The sequence below is a fragment of the Microtus oregoni genome, unplaced genomic scaffold, assembly GCF_018167655.1.
Source record: "Microtus oregoni isolate MIOR12 unplaced genomic scaffold, Mior012 000033F_ref0000390, whole genome shotgun sequence".
Lineage (NCBI taxonomy): Eukaryota > Metazoa > Chordata > Mammalia > Rodentia > Cricetidae > Microtus > Microtus oregoni.
The window spans coordinates 4,649,154-4,671,179 of NW_024543092.1; the positions used below are offsets into that span (position 1 = coordinate 4,649,154).

A 22,026-nucleotide genomic window follows, 5' to 3' on the forward strand; every position below is an offset into this window, starting at 1 on the left:
GAGCTCACCAAAGTCTAGCTTGGGTTTCTTCCAGAAATTCCATCTCTCTCACCTGTGCTTGGGTTATAAGTGCATTTTCAAACCCACCCAAAACTCATGGGTACTTGGTGTCTAGGTTTTCATCCTTATACTTGTATGGCAAGCACTTTACCCTCTAAGCCATCTCCCCAGCCCCTACTATTTATACCTTGAATATTGAGTAATAACTGAGCACTGGGTTTCTAGTGATTTATTATGGGTATTTTGTATATTTTGAAAATTTATTTGGGATTGTAGGAGACTAGCAGATGTTGTCTTTTGAAGCCTGTTGTTTATCTTTAAATTTCTGGTTTTTCTCCAGCCATCAAACACAGACCACCTGTTGGGATCATCCTAAAATGACTGAACTCTTTCAATCCCTCGGTGAGTGTTGCTTTATTTAACAGTGATGAGTGGGCCTTCAGGGGCAAGGGCTGTATATTCATAAAAAGACATCCAGCGTCTTACCCGCTCTTCTTGTATGGATGAAAGACTCATGCTATGGCGTGGCCAGGTAGGGCCATGACAAGTTGCCACAGGAGTCCTGAATTGAAAGGCAGCTGAACTCCTAAGGTCAACCCACAGAGCAAGCATTGCCTTTTTCCCCAAGAGAATATGTGATTTGGAAAGGCACCAGCCAAAAAGGCTTCATTTGCCAGAAGAAATGTGATTGTTATAGGTCTCACCTCCCTCGTGATGGTGTTGACTCATAGTTCAGCTTTTCACGCTAAAGAAAAGGAAAACACAGTAGCAATTTAATAATTTCAAATTTACTGATTTACATCCTCTTTTTGCTTTCTCTGTGGGAGATTCTTGTCAAATTAGCTTATTTAGTATCATTTTTAAGTCATAAACTGCACTTCTTTTGACAGAGGAAGGCAAGAGCTCTGCTCTTGGGCTAATTGTCAATAGGCTGGGACTTTCAGCTGATTGCTCAGACCGCCTTCTTCAGGCTGACTCAGCTGTCCAAGTTGATTCCGTGGGAAACTGAGGGAGTTTCTTCAGTGATTTAGAAAGTTTACTCCTTGGGCAACTGAGGGAATTTCCGAAGGATTCTCAAAGATAGTAGCATCCTGTGCCCCACCCTTTCCAGTTTCAAGAACAGACACACACGGCTTTTTTTCTCTTTGACATTGGCCTCTTGTTTGGTCATTGGGACTACAAAAGAAAAGCAGGAGAAAAAAAAACACTGCTATGCCATATAGAGACCAAGAGAAAAAAAAATCGTAATCTTTGAGATTTCTTCCTGCCAGTCTGTCTTTAGGAGGCAGGAAAAAAATTGTACTAGTCACTGGTTCCAAGCTAGGAATGTGGATTTTAGGGTTGTTTTAACTAGATCGAATAAAGAGCAGAAGAAGCAAATTGATGAGGGTAGCAGAGCCTAGAAGGACAGTCTTATGAGCAGAGATGGATTGGCAGTTGACAGAAAACTGACCATCCTGGGGGCAGATGACTGTGAAGGAGAAACCCTGTGGTTGTTCAGTCTGATAGTCTGACCAGTACTAACTGCACCCCCTTTCTTTTCCTCCGTAGAATAGAAGGTCATGAAACCTTTCCTCAACCTCATGAACCCCGAGAGTCATGGCTCACATCCCTGCAACAACACAGGGCAGATTAAGTAGAAAAGCAGTGCAAGATTATTGGTTCAAGCATTGTCTTATAAAAGATGAAAAGCAAGAAAACGCTATGCTCTTGTATAGGTGTGATGAAGCCAGTTAGAAGTCTGATTAGGCTAAGCCAGATGTTCTACTGGCAAATAGACTGAAGGAGAAGCCAGCTTAGCCGGTGTATCTAGGATCTGCCCAGCCTCCTCATGTATCATCTTTCTCCTCCAAGTGTAGGTAGCACAGGACACACACCACATGAACAGCTTCAGGAGGGGATGGAGAAGCCCCTTAGCCAGTGTATCTAGGTTTTTGCCCGTCCTCTTTGATTATGGTCCTTATCATGTAAGTGTAAGACAGGATACATTCCACATGAACGGCTTCAAGAGAGGATCGAGAAGGTCGGAGTGACCTCAGTTTTTATGACTTGTTTTGAGAAAGAGGTCTTCAAGTTTCTATGGTCTGTCCATGGAAACGGGTTCTGTGTGTGTGTGTGTGTGTGTGTGTGTGTGTGTGACTTGCTTTTGGGGAGAAAGGAGAAAGAGATGGGGGAATGGAGGTCAGCCCTTACCTCTCAGGCCTTTCTTGTCTCCTCTTTCAGTTCAAACAACTCAACACAGGGTGGGGCAGGAGGCTGGTTCAAAACCCATCACCTACTTGAAAATACTTTTCTAGAGCTTTCTTCAGAAGACTGTCTTGCCTTGTATCCCAGTAAGGGGTGAACAATCATTTGATTGTATTCATAAGATGATGTGAGATTAGGAGGATTTTTTTTATTGTGAACAGACAGATTTTTCCATGATCCAAAATAAGCAAATATGTTCATTCTTGGCAGTCAGTATAAGTAAAATAATTAAGATGGCGTCTAACTCGGTCTCTTTTCCATTTCAGCTGATCTGAATAACGTCCGTTTCTCCGCCTACCGCACAGCAATCAAAATTCGAAGGCTGCAAAAAGCGCTGTGTTGTGAGTTATCATCTCTTAGTGACTCTCCTTGTTTTGGGGATTGCCTTCATTGTTATTAGTGTTAAGACAAAGACAAATGAAGGGGCGTGGTATGTTTGCAGATTGAATCTGGTTTTCAGTGCCCCTCATTCAGGGAACTAGCCCTGTTGCTGTAAATGCCTCATGATTGGCACCGTCAGCGTGGGCTACCGAAGCAGATGAGCAATGGCACTCGCATTTGGAGTACAAAAATCGAAGCACGGGAAAAGCGTTTTCAAAAATTGTGCTGCCGCCCAATTTTAAAAGATCGAGTCGTTGAATCAAAGTAGTAGGCTGTTGCCTGTTAAGTCCTTTTGGTCCACTTAAAACTGTAGGATTCCAAACTGTTTGTCCCAATGCAATCATGTAACAGAGAAACGATAAGAAAAATCCCATTGCTGATCTGTCTAGTAACTGGAACCATAAAACTGATGGAAAAAATCCGATTCCTTATAAATATGAAGAATTCATTCAGTGTCATTAATGAATTCTTCCTGTGGAGGGCGTGCTCATAGAGGTATTGTCTGGTGGTCACTTTACACAAAGGTCATTTTTTTCCCCTGGAATATTAAAAAGTAAGCAGCTATGTGAATTCTTGTAAATAGTATGTTGATTTATGTTTTCCAGATTCTGTCTTTGCTTGGGTGATTAACCAAGGACCATTTAAGCCTTGCTAGATATTATCATGCAAAATAACATTTGTATGTGTACTTTAAAGATGGAGAAAATTGGAAAATTATATATATATATATTTTACCCTCTATTAATAACTGATATCTGTCTGGGTAGCTCCGAGAAGCTTTGAAAACTACCCTCTGGAAAATGCTGTTAGAGCTAAAGAATTTGTTTCTTAAAAACAGTTAGTGGAGAGTGGCTGCCCACATGTCTCATCGGGCAAAGGTGCTTTCTGTACACAGCTAATGACTTCGATTCCTGAATCTCCTGTTGGAAGGAAAGAACGAGCTCTGGAAAGCTGTGCTCTGACTTCCATGTGCACACAGCTGCACATGTGTACACTCGCGCTCTGGCTCCCTCTCTCTCCTCTTCTGTCCTCCTCCCTCTTTCCCTCTCTCCCTGACCGTCGTCTGTCTGACTCTCTCTCTCTCTGTCTCTCTGTTTCTCTCGCACGCGCACTCTCACACACATACACGCACACACATTATAAAGAAAATAAAATTTCAGGTTTTCCAAAGCTCAGTAGAAGTTATTGATACATTTTAAGTTGGCAGGTGGAGCAGAGCTGAGCAGAGTTGTTAAATCACTTAGGGAAGACAGAGTTGGTGAGGTTAAATAAGGAAAACAAAGGGTTTTTGTTTCTGAATGAGAAGTCTGATAGGCTGAGCAACAGCAGGAGATAAACCACAAAGTCTTTCATAATCCCCACAGGCTCAAAGGTAGCCCTCAGGTTGTAGTGGTTACAGCAAGTGTTTCCCAGTGACCTGTTCAGGAAGCAGTTTGCAGACAGAGGAGGGGTTGTCTGTCTGCTCAGTGTGTCTGTAGTTATAACAGTTTTGAGCCTAACATCTAGCCGTCAAGTCTAGGTCTTTCCAGGCCTGGTGGGTTATAAAATGAGGATAAATGACTGGGAAGTGAATCCTCCACCAGCCAGAGACTGTTTTGTATCATTGTGAACTTGCTGCTGATTTCCTGTAATTCCTGGGGTGGGGGTGGGGGAAACGACCTGATCATGCCTCTCTTTAGCTCACATTCAAACCTGAGAGAGACAGAAGAGCAACCCCTCCTGTTTCCAAACAAAAAGGTGTTTTTTAATGTGCAGTGAAGAAAGTCCCCAGTCTGTAAGCTTAAATACCTGAAGGGCTTTCCTGGCAGCCCCTGACTTCTGCTTTCCCACTGCCTCTGGCCACCACAGGGCTCCAGTCTGGGGTCTGGATACCACTAGTCAGATTTACCTGTTTACCAAATCAGCCCCTTCCTCTCTCATCTGTGTTTACTGGAAATGCCCTGGCTCATCTTCTGTAAGTCTGTCATCCTTTATTCTTTCCTGATACTGTCAAAAATGTCGTCCCCCTTTTAGAACTGTTTACATGTTCATCCCACCAGCTTCTAATTTTTGCAGGGTTTTATGATGGCCCTTATGACCATTTTTTCACTTGCTTGCCTTGCGTAATTATTAGTCGTTTGTTGGGAGGTTGACCTGTCTGTACACACAGTGACTTTCAGGTCCTGGTCACCTCTCATTTTGTGCACACCCCCACCCAGCATAGTGCTCTCTTGCCAGCATGAAGAGAGAGCCCGTTTGTCATTGTTCTGTCTTTCCTCATTGTTTGGCTCCAAGATCACTTGGGAGCTACAGCAAAGCAGGCGGCTCATTCCAACACTCAAAGGGCTCAAACTCAAAGATAGTGGTGCAGGTAGACATGGTGTTTTTACTTTCTAGATTGATTTTTCCCTTAAAATCCTATGGCCTTTGCCTTTCCTGTCTTGGCTCTCTGTCCACTTCCTTCATTTTGCTCCCATCAATTCCAATTGATCTCTGACCTAGCAAGTTTTAACCTGTTTCTTCGACCTAAAAGCTCTGGTTCCAGCTCTTCACGTTTGTAATCTCCTTGTGGCTACTGTGTGGGTCTCAGACTGGCAGCTGTGTTTGTCGTACATGGCTCCCCTTTACTCCCTCCTGATAACTCCATCTCATCCATCCCAGTCTTTCTTTTTATGATATTTTTTAATAGTGCTTGTCTTAGGCACAAAGACACTCTATCAGAATCATAACCTAAATATTCCTTTTATATACTTCTTGTCTGCCTTTCTAAATGATTTATATGTTTATGAGAAAGAAAAGTCTGTGTTCTTGCCTACCTGAGACCTCCTATAATTTCCACTATAAAACTGAAGTCACTTAGGTCATACTTAACAAATGATTTGAGTTTGAAGGTGGCATAGGTGTGCACCAGAAGATATGTGCAAGATTTAGAGTCACATTTTGTAGAAGTAAGCCTTTATTAAATTTGGCTTATTCAAAAATTGTTACTATACAGCAGCAAAAGCTGGATGAACTACCCATCCTCATCAGCATGGCACATATGGAAGCTATAAAACTAAGTGGGGAAGTCAAATGACAAAAGAAAGTTGTATAGTTCACTTCCCTTACATATAGTTAAAAGCCCTGCAGAACTAAGGCTGTTCTATTTATGGTACACATCTGCCTTTAAGGACTGAAAGTAATGCAATGGATAGAGATTACCCCCATGATCACGATGGATCGTGATTACATGTGATGTTAGTATGTTCTTTTTCTTTGGTATGTAGTGGACTGTATTTACTCAACCATAAAAGCCACCTTGGATTTAGGCATATGGACACTAACCTGAGATAAGAACAAGGGGGGTGGATAGATGCATCCAGTCAAAGGCTTGGGTAGACTTGGGTAATGGACTTTGTATTTTTATTATTTTCTTCAGGTCACATTATACATTTCATAGCTTATATGTATGTGTGTATGTATATGTGTGTGTGTGTGTGTATGTATATGTGTATGTATGTATATGTGTGTGTATGTATATGTGTGTGTGTGTGTATGTATATGTGTGTGTGTGTATTTGCAACTGACTAAAAGATGTTTTGTAGCAGGCCATGTCAGAGAAACTAGGGGAAGCCCTGGCTGAGAGGGAGGCAGCCCCTTTATCATATAGAAGGATGGTGTCCTGTAACAGCTGTATTTACTCAACCATAAAAGCCACCTTGGATTTAGGCATATGGACACTAACCTGAGATAAGAACAAGGGGGGTGGATAGATGCATCCAGTCAAAGGCTTGGGTAGAGGCCAGAGAGTGTCATGTGGAGAAAGAGCTTAGTTCTTTGTCCAGTACTCAGAAGTTTCCTTAAATTCCATTTAGGTCAGTTCAGGGACCTTTTACAAATTTTTTTTCTGGAAATTTGTGATTTGGGGGGTATTATTATTAACTGTTACTGACACTACTTGTTAAGACAGGCTCTTTCTGTCCTAAGATGGCCTGGCACTTACTGTGTTGCTTAGGCTGGTCTTGAACTTGCATTTCTCCTGTTTCTACCTCCTGAGTTGCACGATGACTTGAAACCATGACTAATTTTGAGTCTCATGATTTTAAGTTTAGATAATTTTTTTTCTGTGTAGACTAGGGAAGTATACAGCCATTTTCTTCTTTGAGAGACTCCAAAGACAATACCAAGTAGAACATGTATATGCTAAATAGTATTTTAGCATGGACAGCAGAGGGAATAGGATGAGTAGATGGCTCTTGCCAAGGAAGATGGAGTCTGAGCCGATTCGATGTAATAGGAAAAGGGATGATGATCTAGATTTATAGGATTGCCTGGGGGGAGAGAATTTGTTTGCATAGGGCTTGATAGTTGGTAAATTGTGAAGGATGAAGGCTAGATATTGCAAGGAGCAGTGCTGCTTGTTCGTCCTGGCTACCCAGCTAGCTTAGCCCCAAAATAACCACACAGAGACTGTATTAATTAAATCACTGCTTGGCCCATTAGCTTTAGCTTCTTATTGGCTATGTCTTCCATCTTAATTTAACCCATTTCTATTAATCTATGTAGCGCCACATGGCAGTGGCTTACCGGCAAAGCACGTCTATCTCTGGCAGCGGATCCATGGCATCTCTCTTATCCGCCTTCTTCCTCCCAGAATTCAGTTCCGTCTTTCCCACCTAAGTTCTGCCCTATCAGGCCAAGGCAGTTTCCTTATTCATTAACCAATACAAGCAACACATAGACAGAAGGACCTCCCACACCAGATGGAGGGTGTTAGGAAAGCTAAAGATCTGTAGACCAGATTTTAGAAGAAAGAGAGATTTTGATTTGAAACACACAGAGGTAGAAAGGTTCCTGAAAGAGAATGGTTATAGCTCTTGAGTAGGGAACTGAACAGTGGGGCTGGGCTGGTGTTCACCAGGAGATAAGAGGCAGGAATGGGAGACTGGCGTCGTCTAAAGATATGCAAGTGTTGTGACATGAACGGGGCATCATTTCTGCAGATTAAACATCTCAGTCTGAAAGCTTGTGTGCAGTAATGTGTCCTGGTGCCTGGGAAAGAGGACATGGGTGGTTGCTAAGAAGGCCAGAACACATGACGAAGACCTAGAAAGATGCCCAAAGCCCCAGGTCTGGGCTCAACAGTGTTCCTTCTGTTTTTATTGGTTCCCACCCCCACCCCAAGCCAGGAAGTGATGGCGCATCTCTGTTTGACCTCCGGGTGCTTCATATTCAGGAATTTATAAAAGTCTGAAACTTGGTTAGGAAATGAGTGGACTGTTTGTTCCATTTACCGCATGACTGGGCTGTCATTTTTCTCCCTCTGAAAAGACGAAATCACAATTTCCTGTGATTTAAATGTAGTCTGTTCTTTAAAAGGTACCTAAATGTGACACACTTCAGGAAGATGCATGCTTGGCTTAGGCGCTGTGTCAGAGTGTCAGACTAAATCACTGGAAATTGAAGACATGATCATCCGTGAGATGTGGCAAATTACAGCCTGAGCCTTAGAGTGGGAAACAAGGGAGGCTTTTCTGAACTAAGTGGAGGTTGGCCTGATCCAGGAAGCAGTCTTTTTGAAATTTGGTCTATTGTCACTCCATTTGTGTGGCTGGCGAAATTAGTGTTGGAATTCAGAAATCTTAGCATTCTGGCAGTAATTGAATATATTTCTTGTATCTTTTGAGAACTGTGCTTCTCCATCTACTGACCTTTATTAAAGCATGTCCCTTTGTCATATGCTGTAAAGAATGGTTTTGCTAGTGCTCTCCAGAGGTTCAAGAATTGAAAACAATATATATTACCAAGAAATGGGGGGAGAAATGATAATGAAATTTCTAGATGATTCCCAGGTCTCCTATTATTATTATTTGGCACCATTTCTAGCTCATGGAATACTTATGAAAATTATTTTTGTTAGGAGCTTACATTTAGCAGTGATATTGTTGACATGTAATTGTTATGTCTCCAGATTGAGTCTCTTTAAAAAGTCTTCCCTACAGAAATATTGTAGATGTGTGTTCGCCTATGTCATTTTAACATAATTCTTCTCCACTGTAGACAACTTTAAAAAAAAAATCATCCCATGTTGGTTCAACAGTTGGCATGGACACATTTCCTAATTGTACTTAAAATTCAAAATTAGTGGTTAGTCAGTAGCTACAACTACCAAGATTCAAAGGAAGCTGTTCATTCATTTTGACTAATTGTCAAAATATGTCATATTGGGGGCTAGGGATAGTTTATTCATTAGGCAAGGAAGTCGTGACTTAAATGTTTCAAGCCCCACTTAGATGTTTTTCAGGGCTGAAAATTGGAATATGAAGATCTTCATTTTACATAATGGTAATTTCCATGAGAAAATTTCAAATTAGCGCTAGCCTGTCATTTCCCATACCTGTGTGTTGAGAATTAGGTCAATAAATAGATAGCAGTCTGAGGGTCTGCTAGCCTTTTCATTTGCAGCTAGCTGAGGAGTAGCTCGGGGTTAAGGCTTAGTCACAATCTTTTTCTTGCCGGGGTGTGGCTGTGTGTACAGTGTCTGCCTCAGTAAGACCATGTCCCACCCACCCACATGTCACACAGGCAGTTTCCTTTCCCTGGTAGACTGACTCCTTGACTCACTGAAAGTCTTCTGTTTTCCAAATCAGTGTTTCCTCCTGGAAGAGTATCTCCCCCACCTTGCTTCCTTCGACTTCTTGCATCTTACTTATCTTTCAAGACCTATTTCAAATTTCACCTCTCGGACAGTCTCTTTCATTTGTCCTTCCACCAAGCACTCCGAATCCAGAAGTTTGAAGCCTGAAATACTACAGTATCCAAAGCTTTTGGTTGCTGACATGGTGGCAGACTTGTATACCCAACCTTAGCTGATGAGTCAGTCATGGTAAAAATACTTTACAGTGGGCTAGAAAGATGATTCAGCAGAATGCTTGCTGCTCTTTTAGGGGAACAGGGTTCGGTTTCCAGCACCCTCACCAAGTGGTTGACAACTGTCCACAACTCTGATGTAACGCTTTCTAACCTTTAAGGACATCCCCACACATGTGACACACAGACTCCCATAGGCATAGAAATAGACATCAAGACAAATCTTTAAACATACTTCATCAGTACCTTCGGAAAGATACATAAGGTATATGTTAGACATAGCAGCCCTTGTGTTAGACTCGAGTCCCATCCACAACAGCTCTTGCTGAGTTTATGCAAATATGACAAAACCACAAAGGTAGAGAAACTGAAAATGCAAAACACTTCCCTTACAGCATTTCCTGCCACAGATTCTTAGCCTGTGTCTGCTCTCACAGACGTTTGTACATTGTTCTCTCAGATGCTGTTATTCTTCCTCTTAGTAGTGTTACCCGGATGCTTCTTAAGAAGGGGTTCCTTGCACACCCTAAATGCTCTAACACTGACCTTTCCCACCATTTATGATTTACACATGAAGAATAAAGATGGAAGCAAATAGGTCAAGGCCAGGTATCTGTGAGCCCATCTGAATCCATCTTAGCTTGTTGTCTGAGTCCGTCTTAGTTGTCGGAAAGGCAGAACAGCAGGGATAGGAGGTCTGATTTGGGCCAGTTTCTAATTTGATTCTCTTCAGGTAATAGAGAGCTGTTACTTTTCTATAAAATCTGATTCTGTTTATTTGCCTCATTTTTCAAAACTTTCTTCAATGACTTTTTAATGTCACTATCTACGTTTCTAAAAATTGTTAAGAAATAATGAGTTTGACGGTGGTATGAAGAATGGCTGGTTGAAGACACTTGGTTATAATTAGAACTAAGATTCAGGTTGCTGTTCCTGTTGCCACAGGTAATAAAATTGCTTTGCATTTCAAAGAGCTAGAATAAAGGATTTTGAGTGTTTTGCATACAAAAATGGTAAATGTTTGAGGAGATGATGGGTTACCCCGATTTCAACATCACACAGTGTAGACAGGAGACATGTACTGAAACCACTGAGTCCCTCGTTAATATGTGCATCTTCAGTGTTTCTATGAGCATCACTTAAAAATAAATTTAGAAAATGTTAAAAAATAGCACAAATGGATAGGTGGGAAGCGGTAAGCAGGCTTTCTTCGTGAGTTAAGGTGAGGTGAGCAATATTTTATCATGAAATGTTCCAGTGTTTGCCACAAGCTTAATGTCGTAGATCTTTCTATAATGAAAAGCATAAAGAACCTAAAAAACAAGAATGCCAAAAAAGAAGGCGTTCAAAGGGCGAAAGATGGAGAAAGATCCAGAAGCTACAGAGGTCAGATGGAAAAATCACAAAGGCAGATTGAAGAAGATATTGGAAATGAAAGAATGGAAGTGTTGTTTATTCCATTAACAACTGAAGTTAACCGAGAAGCATCAGGTCATGAGTTGAACAGTCCAGCTAAATGCTAGCGAGTAGAATGGCTTGCGCTTCAGTGTTCCTATGGAAGGCAATGACTGTTCCCAATTCTCTCCCCTCTTCTGATTAGTGGATCTGCTTGAGCTGAACACAACAAATGAAGTTTTCAAGCAGCACAAACTGAACCAAAACGATCAGCTCCTGAGTGTCCCCGATGTCATCAACTGTCTGACCACAACTTATGATGGGCTTGAACAATTGCATAAGGACCTGGTCAATGTTCCGCTCTGCGTCGATATGTGTCTCAACTGGTTGCTCAATGTCTATGACACGTAAGTTTGTAGTTTATTCATTAAATGGACCTAAGTGAATGAAACATGTTGATAATAAACTTGGCAGTATCATTATCATCATCTTCATCATCATTGTTATCTTCATTATCTTCATTATTGCGTGATACTAGACAAGCTTACACATGCTAGGTAAACACTTTACCAAGGAGTTATATCTTAGGCCTTAAATAATTTTTTTAAAAAATGTACTTTTATTATCCCTTTCCCAATGGAAAGACTTGTTTTGATTGTGTAGAGTAAATGACTTTCCAAGTCATTAGGTCCTAACTAAGAGGAAGAAAGAACACTTATATCATGCCTCAGCTGTTGGCTAAGATCAAGGGAAAGAAACCTAACTTTTCTTTCATAACAGCCAATGAAGGCTGTGAATGATGTGGGATTCCCCTCTGTATGCTGTGAATATCATTAGTTAATAAAGGAACTGTTTTGGGCCTATAGCGAAGCTATAGGGTAACAGAGCTAGGTTGGGGAAAACTAACCTGAATGCTGGAAGAAAGGAGGAAAAGTCAGGGAAAAGCCATGGAGCCACTGCCAGAGACAGATGTGCCAGAACCTTGCTGGTAGGCCATGAGCTGGCAGGCTCATGGTAAAATATAAAATAATGAAGATTTGTTAAATTAAGATGTAGGAGTTAGCAAATAAGAAGCTAGAGCTAATGGGCCAAGTGGTGATTTAATAATAGAGCTTCTGTGTGATTATTTTGGGGCTAAGCAGCCAGGAACCAACAAGCGGCCTATTACAACATGTGAGAGTAGCATTCTTTGTCAAGAAGCAGCTAGGAAAATCAAAGCTAGTCTGATTTCTTTCTCTTTGTTCCTTACTATCTTAGTTTATTATTTTCAAAAGAAACCAATTAATTCACACTTACTGTGAATTAAAATGATTTACTGCCATATAAGAACTTCTGTAATCTTTGTATGGTGATTTGAGAGTAATTTGATCAGCAATGAATAAGACTCAATTTGTCTTTAAATCTTAGATTCATTGCCATGTGGTTATATTTGTATAAATTATTTTTACTAATTGATGCTGTAGGACACAAACGTGTGCAATTGAACTGTTTCTCACTGTATATAAAGAGCACCCTTAGCTTCCAGCTCAGCTCATCCCTCCATTTCTATGACCCCTCTGATTTTGGCAATGGATTTGTGCTTTAATCAGTTATGAAGACTTGCTGTGAGCTGGCATTTTGGAAATGTTGGGAATTATTCATTCTTCTGGTAGGGGGTTGAAGTATGCAAAGATGAAAAAAGAAAATGAAGACTGTTGCTTTTCTCCTGGATCCCAAAAGTTAGTTCCCATTAACTAGCTCTGTGAAATTTTGCATTTATCAGACTTTGATTTGAAGAGGAAAAGGATAGATGATAGTTCATAAATGTACCTGCTGATCAGTGAATGATTCCATGTAAGATATAAATGGTGGTGATGATGATGATGATGATGATGATGATGATAGCTTTAGACAGGATTTATCTATTATTTTTGTTTACTTTTTCATTAGAAAATCCCTTTATCTTTCAATATTAATAAGTACCATAAAGTCTTTAAAAAAAATAACAAGGTAGTCACTGTGTGCTTGAGTGTGCCTGAGGGTGAAGCTTGTTTACTAGGAAGAATATGGGATTTACTGCAATACCTTGTCATCTAGTGTCTTTTTATATGTTGCCTTTTAATACAAAGTTTCAATTCTCCTAGGCTACAATATTAATGTTTGCATTACTGTCTCATTAATTTGCTCAAATGTTTTAAAGCCTCAAAGGATATCTTTTCTACAGTAAATTCACCAAAAATAGCTGGTTATGTCAATGTTGTCTGTGCAGTAGCCTATAAAATGGATTCACAATCCAGGAAGAAAGCTAAATTAGAACACTCAGGAAGGACTTCATCTGATCCTGTGGAATAGGATGGAGAAGGACATCTTGATCAGATTTTATGGAGAACACTCTTCCCCCTAGCAGTGTCCGGCTATGACAACATTGGATTTCTGGGCTGCTGCAACCAAACCGTTTGACTGGGTTGCTTAAGTATTATTTCCTCATGTTTAAAGGCTAAAAGACTGAGATCAACGTGTTGGCAGGGCTGATTAATTTGCCGTTTTCTCCAGAACTCCTCTCCTTGGCTTTTCACTGGCTATCTTCTCTCTGTTGTATACCTGATCGTTTGCTCTGCAGGCACACCAGGCATACTGAACTAGGGTCTGCTCTTCCATCCTCATCTTACCTGACGATTGGTGAGAAGAGCAGTGGTCTATGATGCAAAGAGTTAGGACTACGATGTATGAACGTCAGAGAAACACAGCTATTCTCGGAATGTACACACATGCTTCTTCCCCTCTAGAACAGGGAATAGTGCCACTGGGTTAGGACTCAACCAGTGCGTGAAATGTTGTGATTCGTTTCTGGGGATTAAATGTTGGGGTAATTCCACTTCTGCCTGTCAGATGTGAACACATGAAAATGCTGCACTGATATATTTTTTTTAACTTGAAAGACAATGCCTTGAAATGTATCATTGTTCCATTTTAGTGGAGAAAAAGCCCACAAGACTTACTTTCCCTCTCTGCCAGTGAAATACATCAATCACCCTCCTGGGTCAGATGGGTTCCCGTCAGTCTTTCTTTGTATCTTGGAGTAAATGAATTAAGCCGAGGAAAAATCAGTTACTCTGAAGGCAATAATCTCTGATGCCCAAAGTTGACAGCCTAGGGTTCTCTACTGTGTGTGGCTTATTCATTTATCTAAGCAATGGCTGTTAACTCTATTTCAAGCAATGGTACTCCGAGTGAATCTGATAAACTATAATTTACTCCTTCCAGAGTTGGTATCTGAGACCTTACAGAATCTTAAGAAGTCTTTGAACTTAAAAATGCTGCCTGTGTCCAGCTTTTTCTTTAAAAAAGTTTTCTGTAACAGAGTTGTTCTTTAAGAAAATGTTTTAGCATAGATTTCTTTAAGCATGCGTGTTGGGGGAGAGAAAGAGTTTCTTAGCAAAAGGGCAGTACACACCCAAGACAGAGGACCAGCCTTCTTGAAAGAGTTGCAGTGATGTACCTATTCTGACATCATTCATTCCTTCATTATGTTACTAACCCAACACTGTCATAAACAGACAATGAAATCAGTTCCCGCAGAGGAAGGTATATGTTGGCTAGTCATGTGAGGGATTTCAGCCCATGACTGGCTTGCCCTTGCTGTAACACAGCCAGGTGGGAAAGCTGAAGGAACAAAACTGTTCCCTTGATGACCAAGAAGTACAAGAAAGAGGACACTCCTGTTATCTCTTTGGAGGGCCTCTTGTAGGCCTTCCCCTAGACCCTCGCTCTTCAAGTTTCTACTCCCTCCCAAGAGCACCACATGAAAGACTAAGCCTTCAACCCATGATCCTTGGGGACCATTTCAGATCTAGACTCTGACTTTGTTGTGTATGTTCAACTGCGTTATTTACTGCAGTACGATGCAACCAGGACAGACCTTCCCCACTGCAGCTTGACACAGTGAGTCATGCCAACAGAGATCAAAGAATTCTAATCTAAGTGTGGCTTAGAGAAGAGATATGATCTTTCCATTCTGCCTTCTATTTAACTGATTGAAAGGCCGACACAATGAGATGCCAGAGCTTATCTGTAGCCACCTGTTACAAATTAATCATAGTTATGGGACTAATTTGCAGTTTTTCTTTTCTCAGTTGCATGGGTATTCTCATCATATTGCTATAGCTAAGTCAATCATACATTATAAATTAAGTAAACTTTTAAGTCCTGACATGGACCCATATCCCCTTTATAGTCTAAATTTTGTGCTCAGGTTGCTATGTGACTTGGCAGCCATTTAACTTGGCATCTCAATTTCTCATCTGAAAAATTGAAGTAAAAACATCTGCACAGCTTCCCACACAGAAGGCGAGTGTGAAGGGCCAATAAACTAATATGTGTAGAAGGGGCTTTATAAACTGTAGCTATCAAATTGATTCCGCTTATGAACTCACAGCCTCACTCAGTCTTCATCTTCCCAGGTTAAAAGTCTTAATTTCATAATCTTCCTTCTGGATTTAATGGCTATCAAAACCGTTTAACTCATGCTTCAGAGCAATAATCTGGAACTCTCGGTTCAGACGTTTCTTTTCTCTATAGAGAATATTAGCTCCATTTGTTAGAGTAAGTCGTATTTTCCCCTCTATTCTGAGATGAATATAATTTTAAAGGTACTTAGCTTCACAGTTAAACTCAATTCAGAAGTTACTTACAGAAGCTGTCAGGGGAACGGAATACTTAGATGTTGGGCCAAAGCACTTACTCGTACATATTATAGCTCCCAGATGCATCTCTGATTAGATACCCTACTTGACATCAAACTGACTAGGGTATGGTCCCTTTATGCATAGATTGACAACCAGTGGGCCTGAATAAAAATGCTCACCCCACCCTAAGTTTTGGAGGGGCTGTGTTTCCAACCATGCCTGTGTCCTTTTGCTCGGGCCTTTGCCATGACATCTCATGTCTGACTCTAGACTTCTCTTTCTTGTGGGAGTAGGAGGCCAGTACTAGTGGTTGAATCTAGAGCCTTCTCCATGCAAGGCAAGCACTCTGCCACTGAGATCCAACTGCAGGCCTTGATTTTGACTTCTTTATTAGCTGTGGTTGTGAGCCACCATGTGGTTGCTGGGAATTAAACTCAAGACCTCTAGAAGAGCAGTCAGTGCTTTTAACTCTTTTAAAATATTGTAGATTACAAAGCCTATTAGTTCTTTTTCTATAGCTGTGATGAAACACCATGATCAATGCAGCTTATAGAAGGAAAAGTTTCTTTGGGCATGCAGTTCCCAGGGCACAAGAATTCCTAGCCATCATGGGAAAGAGGCAGGCATGGCTACAGTATGGTGGCTGGAACAGCAGGAAGAGTGAGAGCACCGGGGAACCGCAAAGCCACACTTAATGACATATGTCCTCCAGCAAGGCTACACCTCCTAAACCTACCCAAACATCCACCAGCTGGGGACCAAGAATTCAAACACCTGAGCCTATGGGGCACATTCCCACGCAAACATCACACCTCCCAAACCTCAACAGCGCCATCAACTAGGTTCCAATGTCAAATACTAGTGGGGACGTTTCTCATTGAAATAACCACGCTCAATCTTATGTGCCCATATAATAGCGTTAGGATGTGCTTGTTGGTTTTTAAGTGCACTCTACGTGTGCCTTGAATACTGCCGTAAGAAAATTATGAGTATGGACCTAATCTTAAAACTGATGGAGATTATGAAACAGTTACTATAGCAATAAGACGTTTTATTGGACTGTGTGTTATTCTACTGCAAAAATCATTGTGTCTTACTAATTTTATGGTACTTTTCCCATCACAAGTATCTACTACCATGACCAGTTCTTGTGTAACAGCTTAATAATACTTTGATAGACACTGGAGTAAAGACAGCCCTGCTTTTACAGATAAAATAAATCTGTCTTTTAGCCAATTCATAAGTGAAATTGAAATAGTGTCTCACTGGCTTAGTGTGAAAGAATTTCCTAGTGCTGATTAATTAATACATCCCATTTTTAATTACAATTTCATGCTTCCCCTAATACAGATTTCACACCTGCCTGTTTGAAATCATTCACTATTAAAACTGCAGTAATTTATAGACTACATTGACAAAGATCAAAGTAAACGAGGACAGCAAGTTTTCAAGTTTTACGAACACCGAGCTTTCAATATATAATTTTCTACATAGTTTTTTAACGTTTGAGTTTTAATTTATTAGTATTCTTCTCTTGCTATATAAAGTTGCTTGCATACTCCATGTAACTTATGTATACATTGATTTTGCATTTATAATCAACATATTTTATTTATAGTATTTTTGAAAGTGAGATTGTGTTGGCTATATGCTTACTATTTTACATTCTTTTAATGTTCTTGTGCTGCATTTTGTGTGGAAAATGACTTCAGTGTATTTTTCTGGACTCAGTTGAAGACCATTGACACACTCTGTCATGAAGTTGTGGTGTAGGTTTGACAGTAATTGTTAAAACTAAAAGACAAGTTGTATCTTTAACTTGCATTTCTTTTGCAGTGCCTTTCTCTCAAGAATTTAGCATCCAGTATATATTTTCAAATGCATATAACCCATCTTATAATTTCAGGGGTCGAACTGGAAAAATTAGAGTGCAGAGCCTGAAGATTGGACTGATGTCTCTCTCCAAAGGCCTCCTAGAAGAAAAATACAGATGTATGTAAGACCTTCTGTAGCATAATGCTTCCAGTAATAATATCCATTCACTGAGCACTGGCTTTATGTGGCTTGCTGCAATGCCAGATCCCATTTTTAAGAACCCAGTTTAGGCAAAGAGAGTCAGGTTTGTGCGACTTGAGAAGCTGATAATTGTAGGGTCACAGGTGACGTGATGGAGGAAGAACCATGCACAAATATGTCAGTGTCACATCTTTAGACCTGGGGTTTTTTTTTTTTTTTTGTGACTCCAAACCCCTTCTCTCCTCTTTTTTTTCCTCTTTTCTTATGTTTATATTCAATGATTTTAAGAAAGAAAAGAGAAGGAAAAGAAAGGTAAGAGGGACTAAAACTTTTAGTAGCATTAATTCTAAATAGTTATGTTTTGTACTTTTGACATGATAAATGGTTTTAATTTTTATTTTAATTGTTTATAGTCATTCAGTCAATCAGTGGGGCCCCTTAACTCTCAACTGCTAAAATAGATCTTGGCATGGTCAAGTGAGGGAGGTCTGCATTTGTACCTCTCCCACTTAGTGACTAAGAGTTGCTAGCTAGGTGCCTTGATCCCCTTGAGTATTTCTCGCCAACAGTAATGTTACTTCTATTTCCTGGTGCACTGAGCTGCATTTCAAAGGGTGAAAGATGAAGCCAACAATTGTAACATTGAAAGGAACTTGAGATAATATATTGCAAGTTGCCAAAGATAGCAATGATCAAATAAATGATCACCATTCCCATGTGTCTCCAAAGTCATCACCATGGTAACTATCTTTTAGTTTAATTTGTCCATAAAAGATAAGTAACTTGTTACTGCCAAACCCATTTCTAGATGATTCTGTGCAGATAAAGCTGTGTATTTGGAAGAGAGGATGGAGGATAATTCATGAATAAGAAAACATCAAAATACAAAAGATGGGTACAAGGGAGGAGTGAGAGTAAGGGGCTCTATTAATAACTCAGTGGTCCAGCACATGCTAAGCATGCACAAGACCCTGGATCAAGCCCCAGAATCAAGAAAATCAACTTTTTCCCCAAATGAAGGTATTTGGTCATTGATCATATTACTTAGCTAAATTTTGTCTCGCTAAAAGCATGCTGCATTCAAAATCATGTATTTTTAGGGATAACTGTTAGATTGTTTGATTTTGAGTGCCAAGCCTAGAACCCAAAGGCATGATTTTCTTACATAATTTGACAAAAATGTTAAGGAAAGCGATGTAGATTTGCGTAGAGTATAAATTTACTCTGGGATCAGGAGGTGGGGGTGTATGATTCTGCGTGAGTCTTGCAAGCCTTGGAGAGAAAAAAAGGAAAGCCTTACATAAAGTTTGGTTGGTGACCCTTTGTTTAGAACTTTAGGAGTTTTCATTATCGGGAAAAGATACGATTTCCAAAGCTGAGAACTTGGCATTTCTAAAATGATAACTGAAAAATCACTGCTCCAAAATTAGGAAAAGATTTTTTTCTTTCTAGTCATCTGTGATTCGGGGTTTTCATCTGCTCCTGGAAGACTTGGGGCTTTAAATGTAGCAGTTACATCATAGTGCTGAGTGGACACTAAAATGAATGCAAATTCAAACTCAAGATTTGCATTTTCTGCAAAACAGCACTAGATGCTCAGATTGGACAGGGAAGCAACAGCCCAAGAAGAAGGGAAGTCTAGCAAGTTCCTACTATTTAATATAACCCACGCGCAATGGATGCCATTTTAGGACATAATTAAATAAGAAATCTCTTGGGTTAAATCTTAATCTATGTCTTTGCCTCAATATTGAGGCTCTGGAAATGTTCCGAGGTTTAGTTTTACTTCTTCTATTGAGATCCTTAGCAACTCCGATTCTACTCTTGATTTCCCCCGTGTTATGAGAATATCTCTTCATGATTATTTCTTGTGTGAGAATTAATATTCAAGACAAATTCTGTTCATACTCAATGGCAAGAGCCATCCGTATGAAAGCAGGTTTCGTGGTGGCTGAAGTCAGAAGTCTTCTCCCTCTTGGTGCCTACGACTTTTGTGTTGATGGGAATGGCTGTGGAGTAGGTTCTGGCATGCCATGTGCTCTCTTGCAAATGGCTAAGAGCTTGCTGACTTGAGCAGAAACGCAGTCACCAAGCGTCTTCTGGAAAGCTCTTTGCACCTCCTCTGGGTTGATTTATTCAAGTGTGTCTCTTAGTTGTTGTTTATTAAATTAAACAACATGTGTGGCCCATTTTCAAGTCCTCACACTGCTTTTTGTGTCTGACTAGAATAATGAAAACGTACAACTGTACTTTGTGACACTCATTTCTCTAGCATCTGTGAGTAGTCTCACCTTCTTAGTGCTATAGCAGCATAACTTTCTGCCTTCAAGAAGGACAATTGGGCAGATTTGATCCTCTTACCAATATGCACTTCTCTGTAAAGATCGGTGCACATGTACATAGATGCACAATAAAAATAGTTATAAGAATTCTGGGCCAATGTTTTAAGGGTGTAGTAGTCTTTTTTAAATAATGAAACAATTTGATCTCTAAGAAAATCTAAGTGAACAAGTGATAACAAAAATTAAGTTTATCACAAATGAATTTGCTTCCCTCTCATGTGCTTATAATTAAAGCTATATGTCATGATAATTACTCTGTCAATATCACTCAGTATGCTTCAGTTTGGAACTTCACTGTTGACGCTGTTAAAGCTGGCCTCCTTCCCCTTTGACAAGAGGAGAATGACATTTTATCTCCTGCTAATTTATCGAGTATTGTTTGAAAATAGTTTTGTAGACCCTCCTAAGTATTTATCCCTCTTTCTTCTATTCTTAGCACCATATGAAGAGCATTTAGATAGCATGTCTTTTGAGACATTAGACTTGGAAATGCCTCTCAAAGGTGTCAATTTCTGTGACAGAGGGGATTGTTTTTAATTAGCTGTGTTTCCCTGTTGAAAAAGTAAATTCCTTTACTACATTAGTTTCTTGAGTGGGAATCTTGTAATAATTGTGATCCTCAAAATGTTACCAATAGTGGATCTAGGATAAATATCCTGGGAAGGGGGTCTATATTGCTGATTTAAGAAACTTAGGAAAGAAACTAGTGTTTGTTTTGTTTAAGCATAAAGAAGACAAAAGATACAAACATTTTTAATTTTTAATATTGAAAAATTGTTTCATTACATGGACAAAAAAATAATTTATGTAGCTAATAAATTTCTAAAATGAAAAGCTAAAGCTCCTCACAATTTTATATTTACAATATGAAGTAGATATGATCATAGATATACTGAAAAGAAGATGAAACATATTCATAGAATATTGAATTTCTGAGTGAACACAAAAGTTGGTAAATCAATTGATAAATGTAAAGGTATACTTTATAAACTATGTCCTTTAACATATCATGAGGGAAGCTTTGTTTTTCTTCATCCTCTTCCCTAAGGAATATCTTACAGAGACCATAAAACTAACCAATGTATATTTACTTGTAGTGTTTAAAACAATACTTCTGAGTACGTGTATTGACAAATGATAATCAGCTTATTCATAGACATATGACACTTATAGTTCTGATTGCAGATAGCAGATTAAGAGATTTCAAACTTATCAATAATCTGATCTGAATAATGTCCCTCACATTTTTTTTTTGTTTTCAAGTTCACATAGTTCAATCCATATCATCGAAGATATGCTTTAAATAAGGCCACACTTTGAATAGGTAGACAGTAATGTCTTGTTCTCCCTCTTTGTAGGTCTCTTTAAGGAGGTGGCAGGGCCAACAGAGATGTGTGACCAGCGGCAGCTTGGCTTGCTTCTTCATGATGCCATCCAGATCCCTCGGCAGCTGGGGGAAGTAGCAGCCTTTGGGGGCAGTAACATTGAGCCCAGTGTTCGAAGCTGCTTCCAGCAGGTAAGCATGAGCATCAAGGGTGTGTGGGATGTTTTGAGAAAGGGACTTAAAGATGTTTCCAAGAAGCAAATCAGTTCATTGTGCTAGAATCAAATAGTGGAAGTTTGGGGTACCAGTCCTTTTTAGCTGCTATTTTCTTTCTTAAGGCATGATTGATTCAAAGAGTAAAGCTTGCATAGATCTGTGTCTTTTTCAGGAAGTGTAAACTGAAGTGTGATGTCTGAATTCCAATGCCCCCGGCTCTGTCCTCATTTATTGTCACTCATCCCCTTGTTCTCAGCTTTCCATCACACCCATTGCATTCCTTGGCTCCTGCTTCCACACCCTTCTGTGTCTGAATGTTTCTTCTTTCTGGAATACTCTCTTCTTCTGTAGACACGCTCTCCTTTCCCATGTGTCCTGTTCTCTTTTGAAATGTTGACTTAGCTCTTGAGTTTTCGGAATGTAGCCCTCAAACCCTATCAGATGAAGGTGTTCTCCCTACTTTCATGTCCTCTCCCTCTCTCTGCTCACTCCAGTGTGACATCATATTGAGTTGTGTAATTAGTTGTTTAGCATTGCCTCTTCCTTGCACAACCTAAGCTTCATGAAGACAAAAACTGGGCCTATCACATACCTTATATCTAGTCTTAGACTG

General features: G+C 39.9%; 1 protein-coding gene across 5 annotated transcripts in view; it reads left to right on the forward strand.

Moving 5' to 3' along the window:
* Window positions 1-22,026, forward strand: part of Utrn (utrophin) — a 519,634-nt gene that overhangs the window by 443,657 nt on the left and 53,951 nt on the right. For all 5 annotated transcript variants that reach the window (XM_041680416.1, XM_041680414.1, XM_041680415.1 and 2 more), the window contains 5 exons: window positions 341-402; window positions 2,514-2,588; window positions 11,057-11,258; window positions 17,422-17,507; window positions 21,232-21,389. In XM_041680416.1, coding sequence (XP_041536350.1) covers window positions 341-402; window positions 2,514-2,588; window positions 11,057-11,258; window positions 17,422-17,507; window positions 21,232-21,389 — 583 coding nt within the window. The remainder of the gene's footprint in view (window positions 1-340; window positions 403-2,513; window positions 2,589-11,056; window positions 11,259-17,421; window positions 17,508-21,231; window positions 21,390-22,026) is intronic.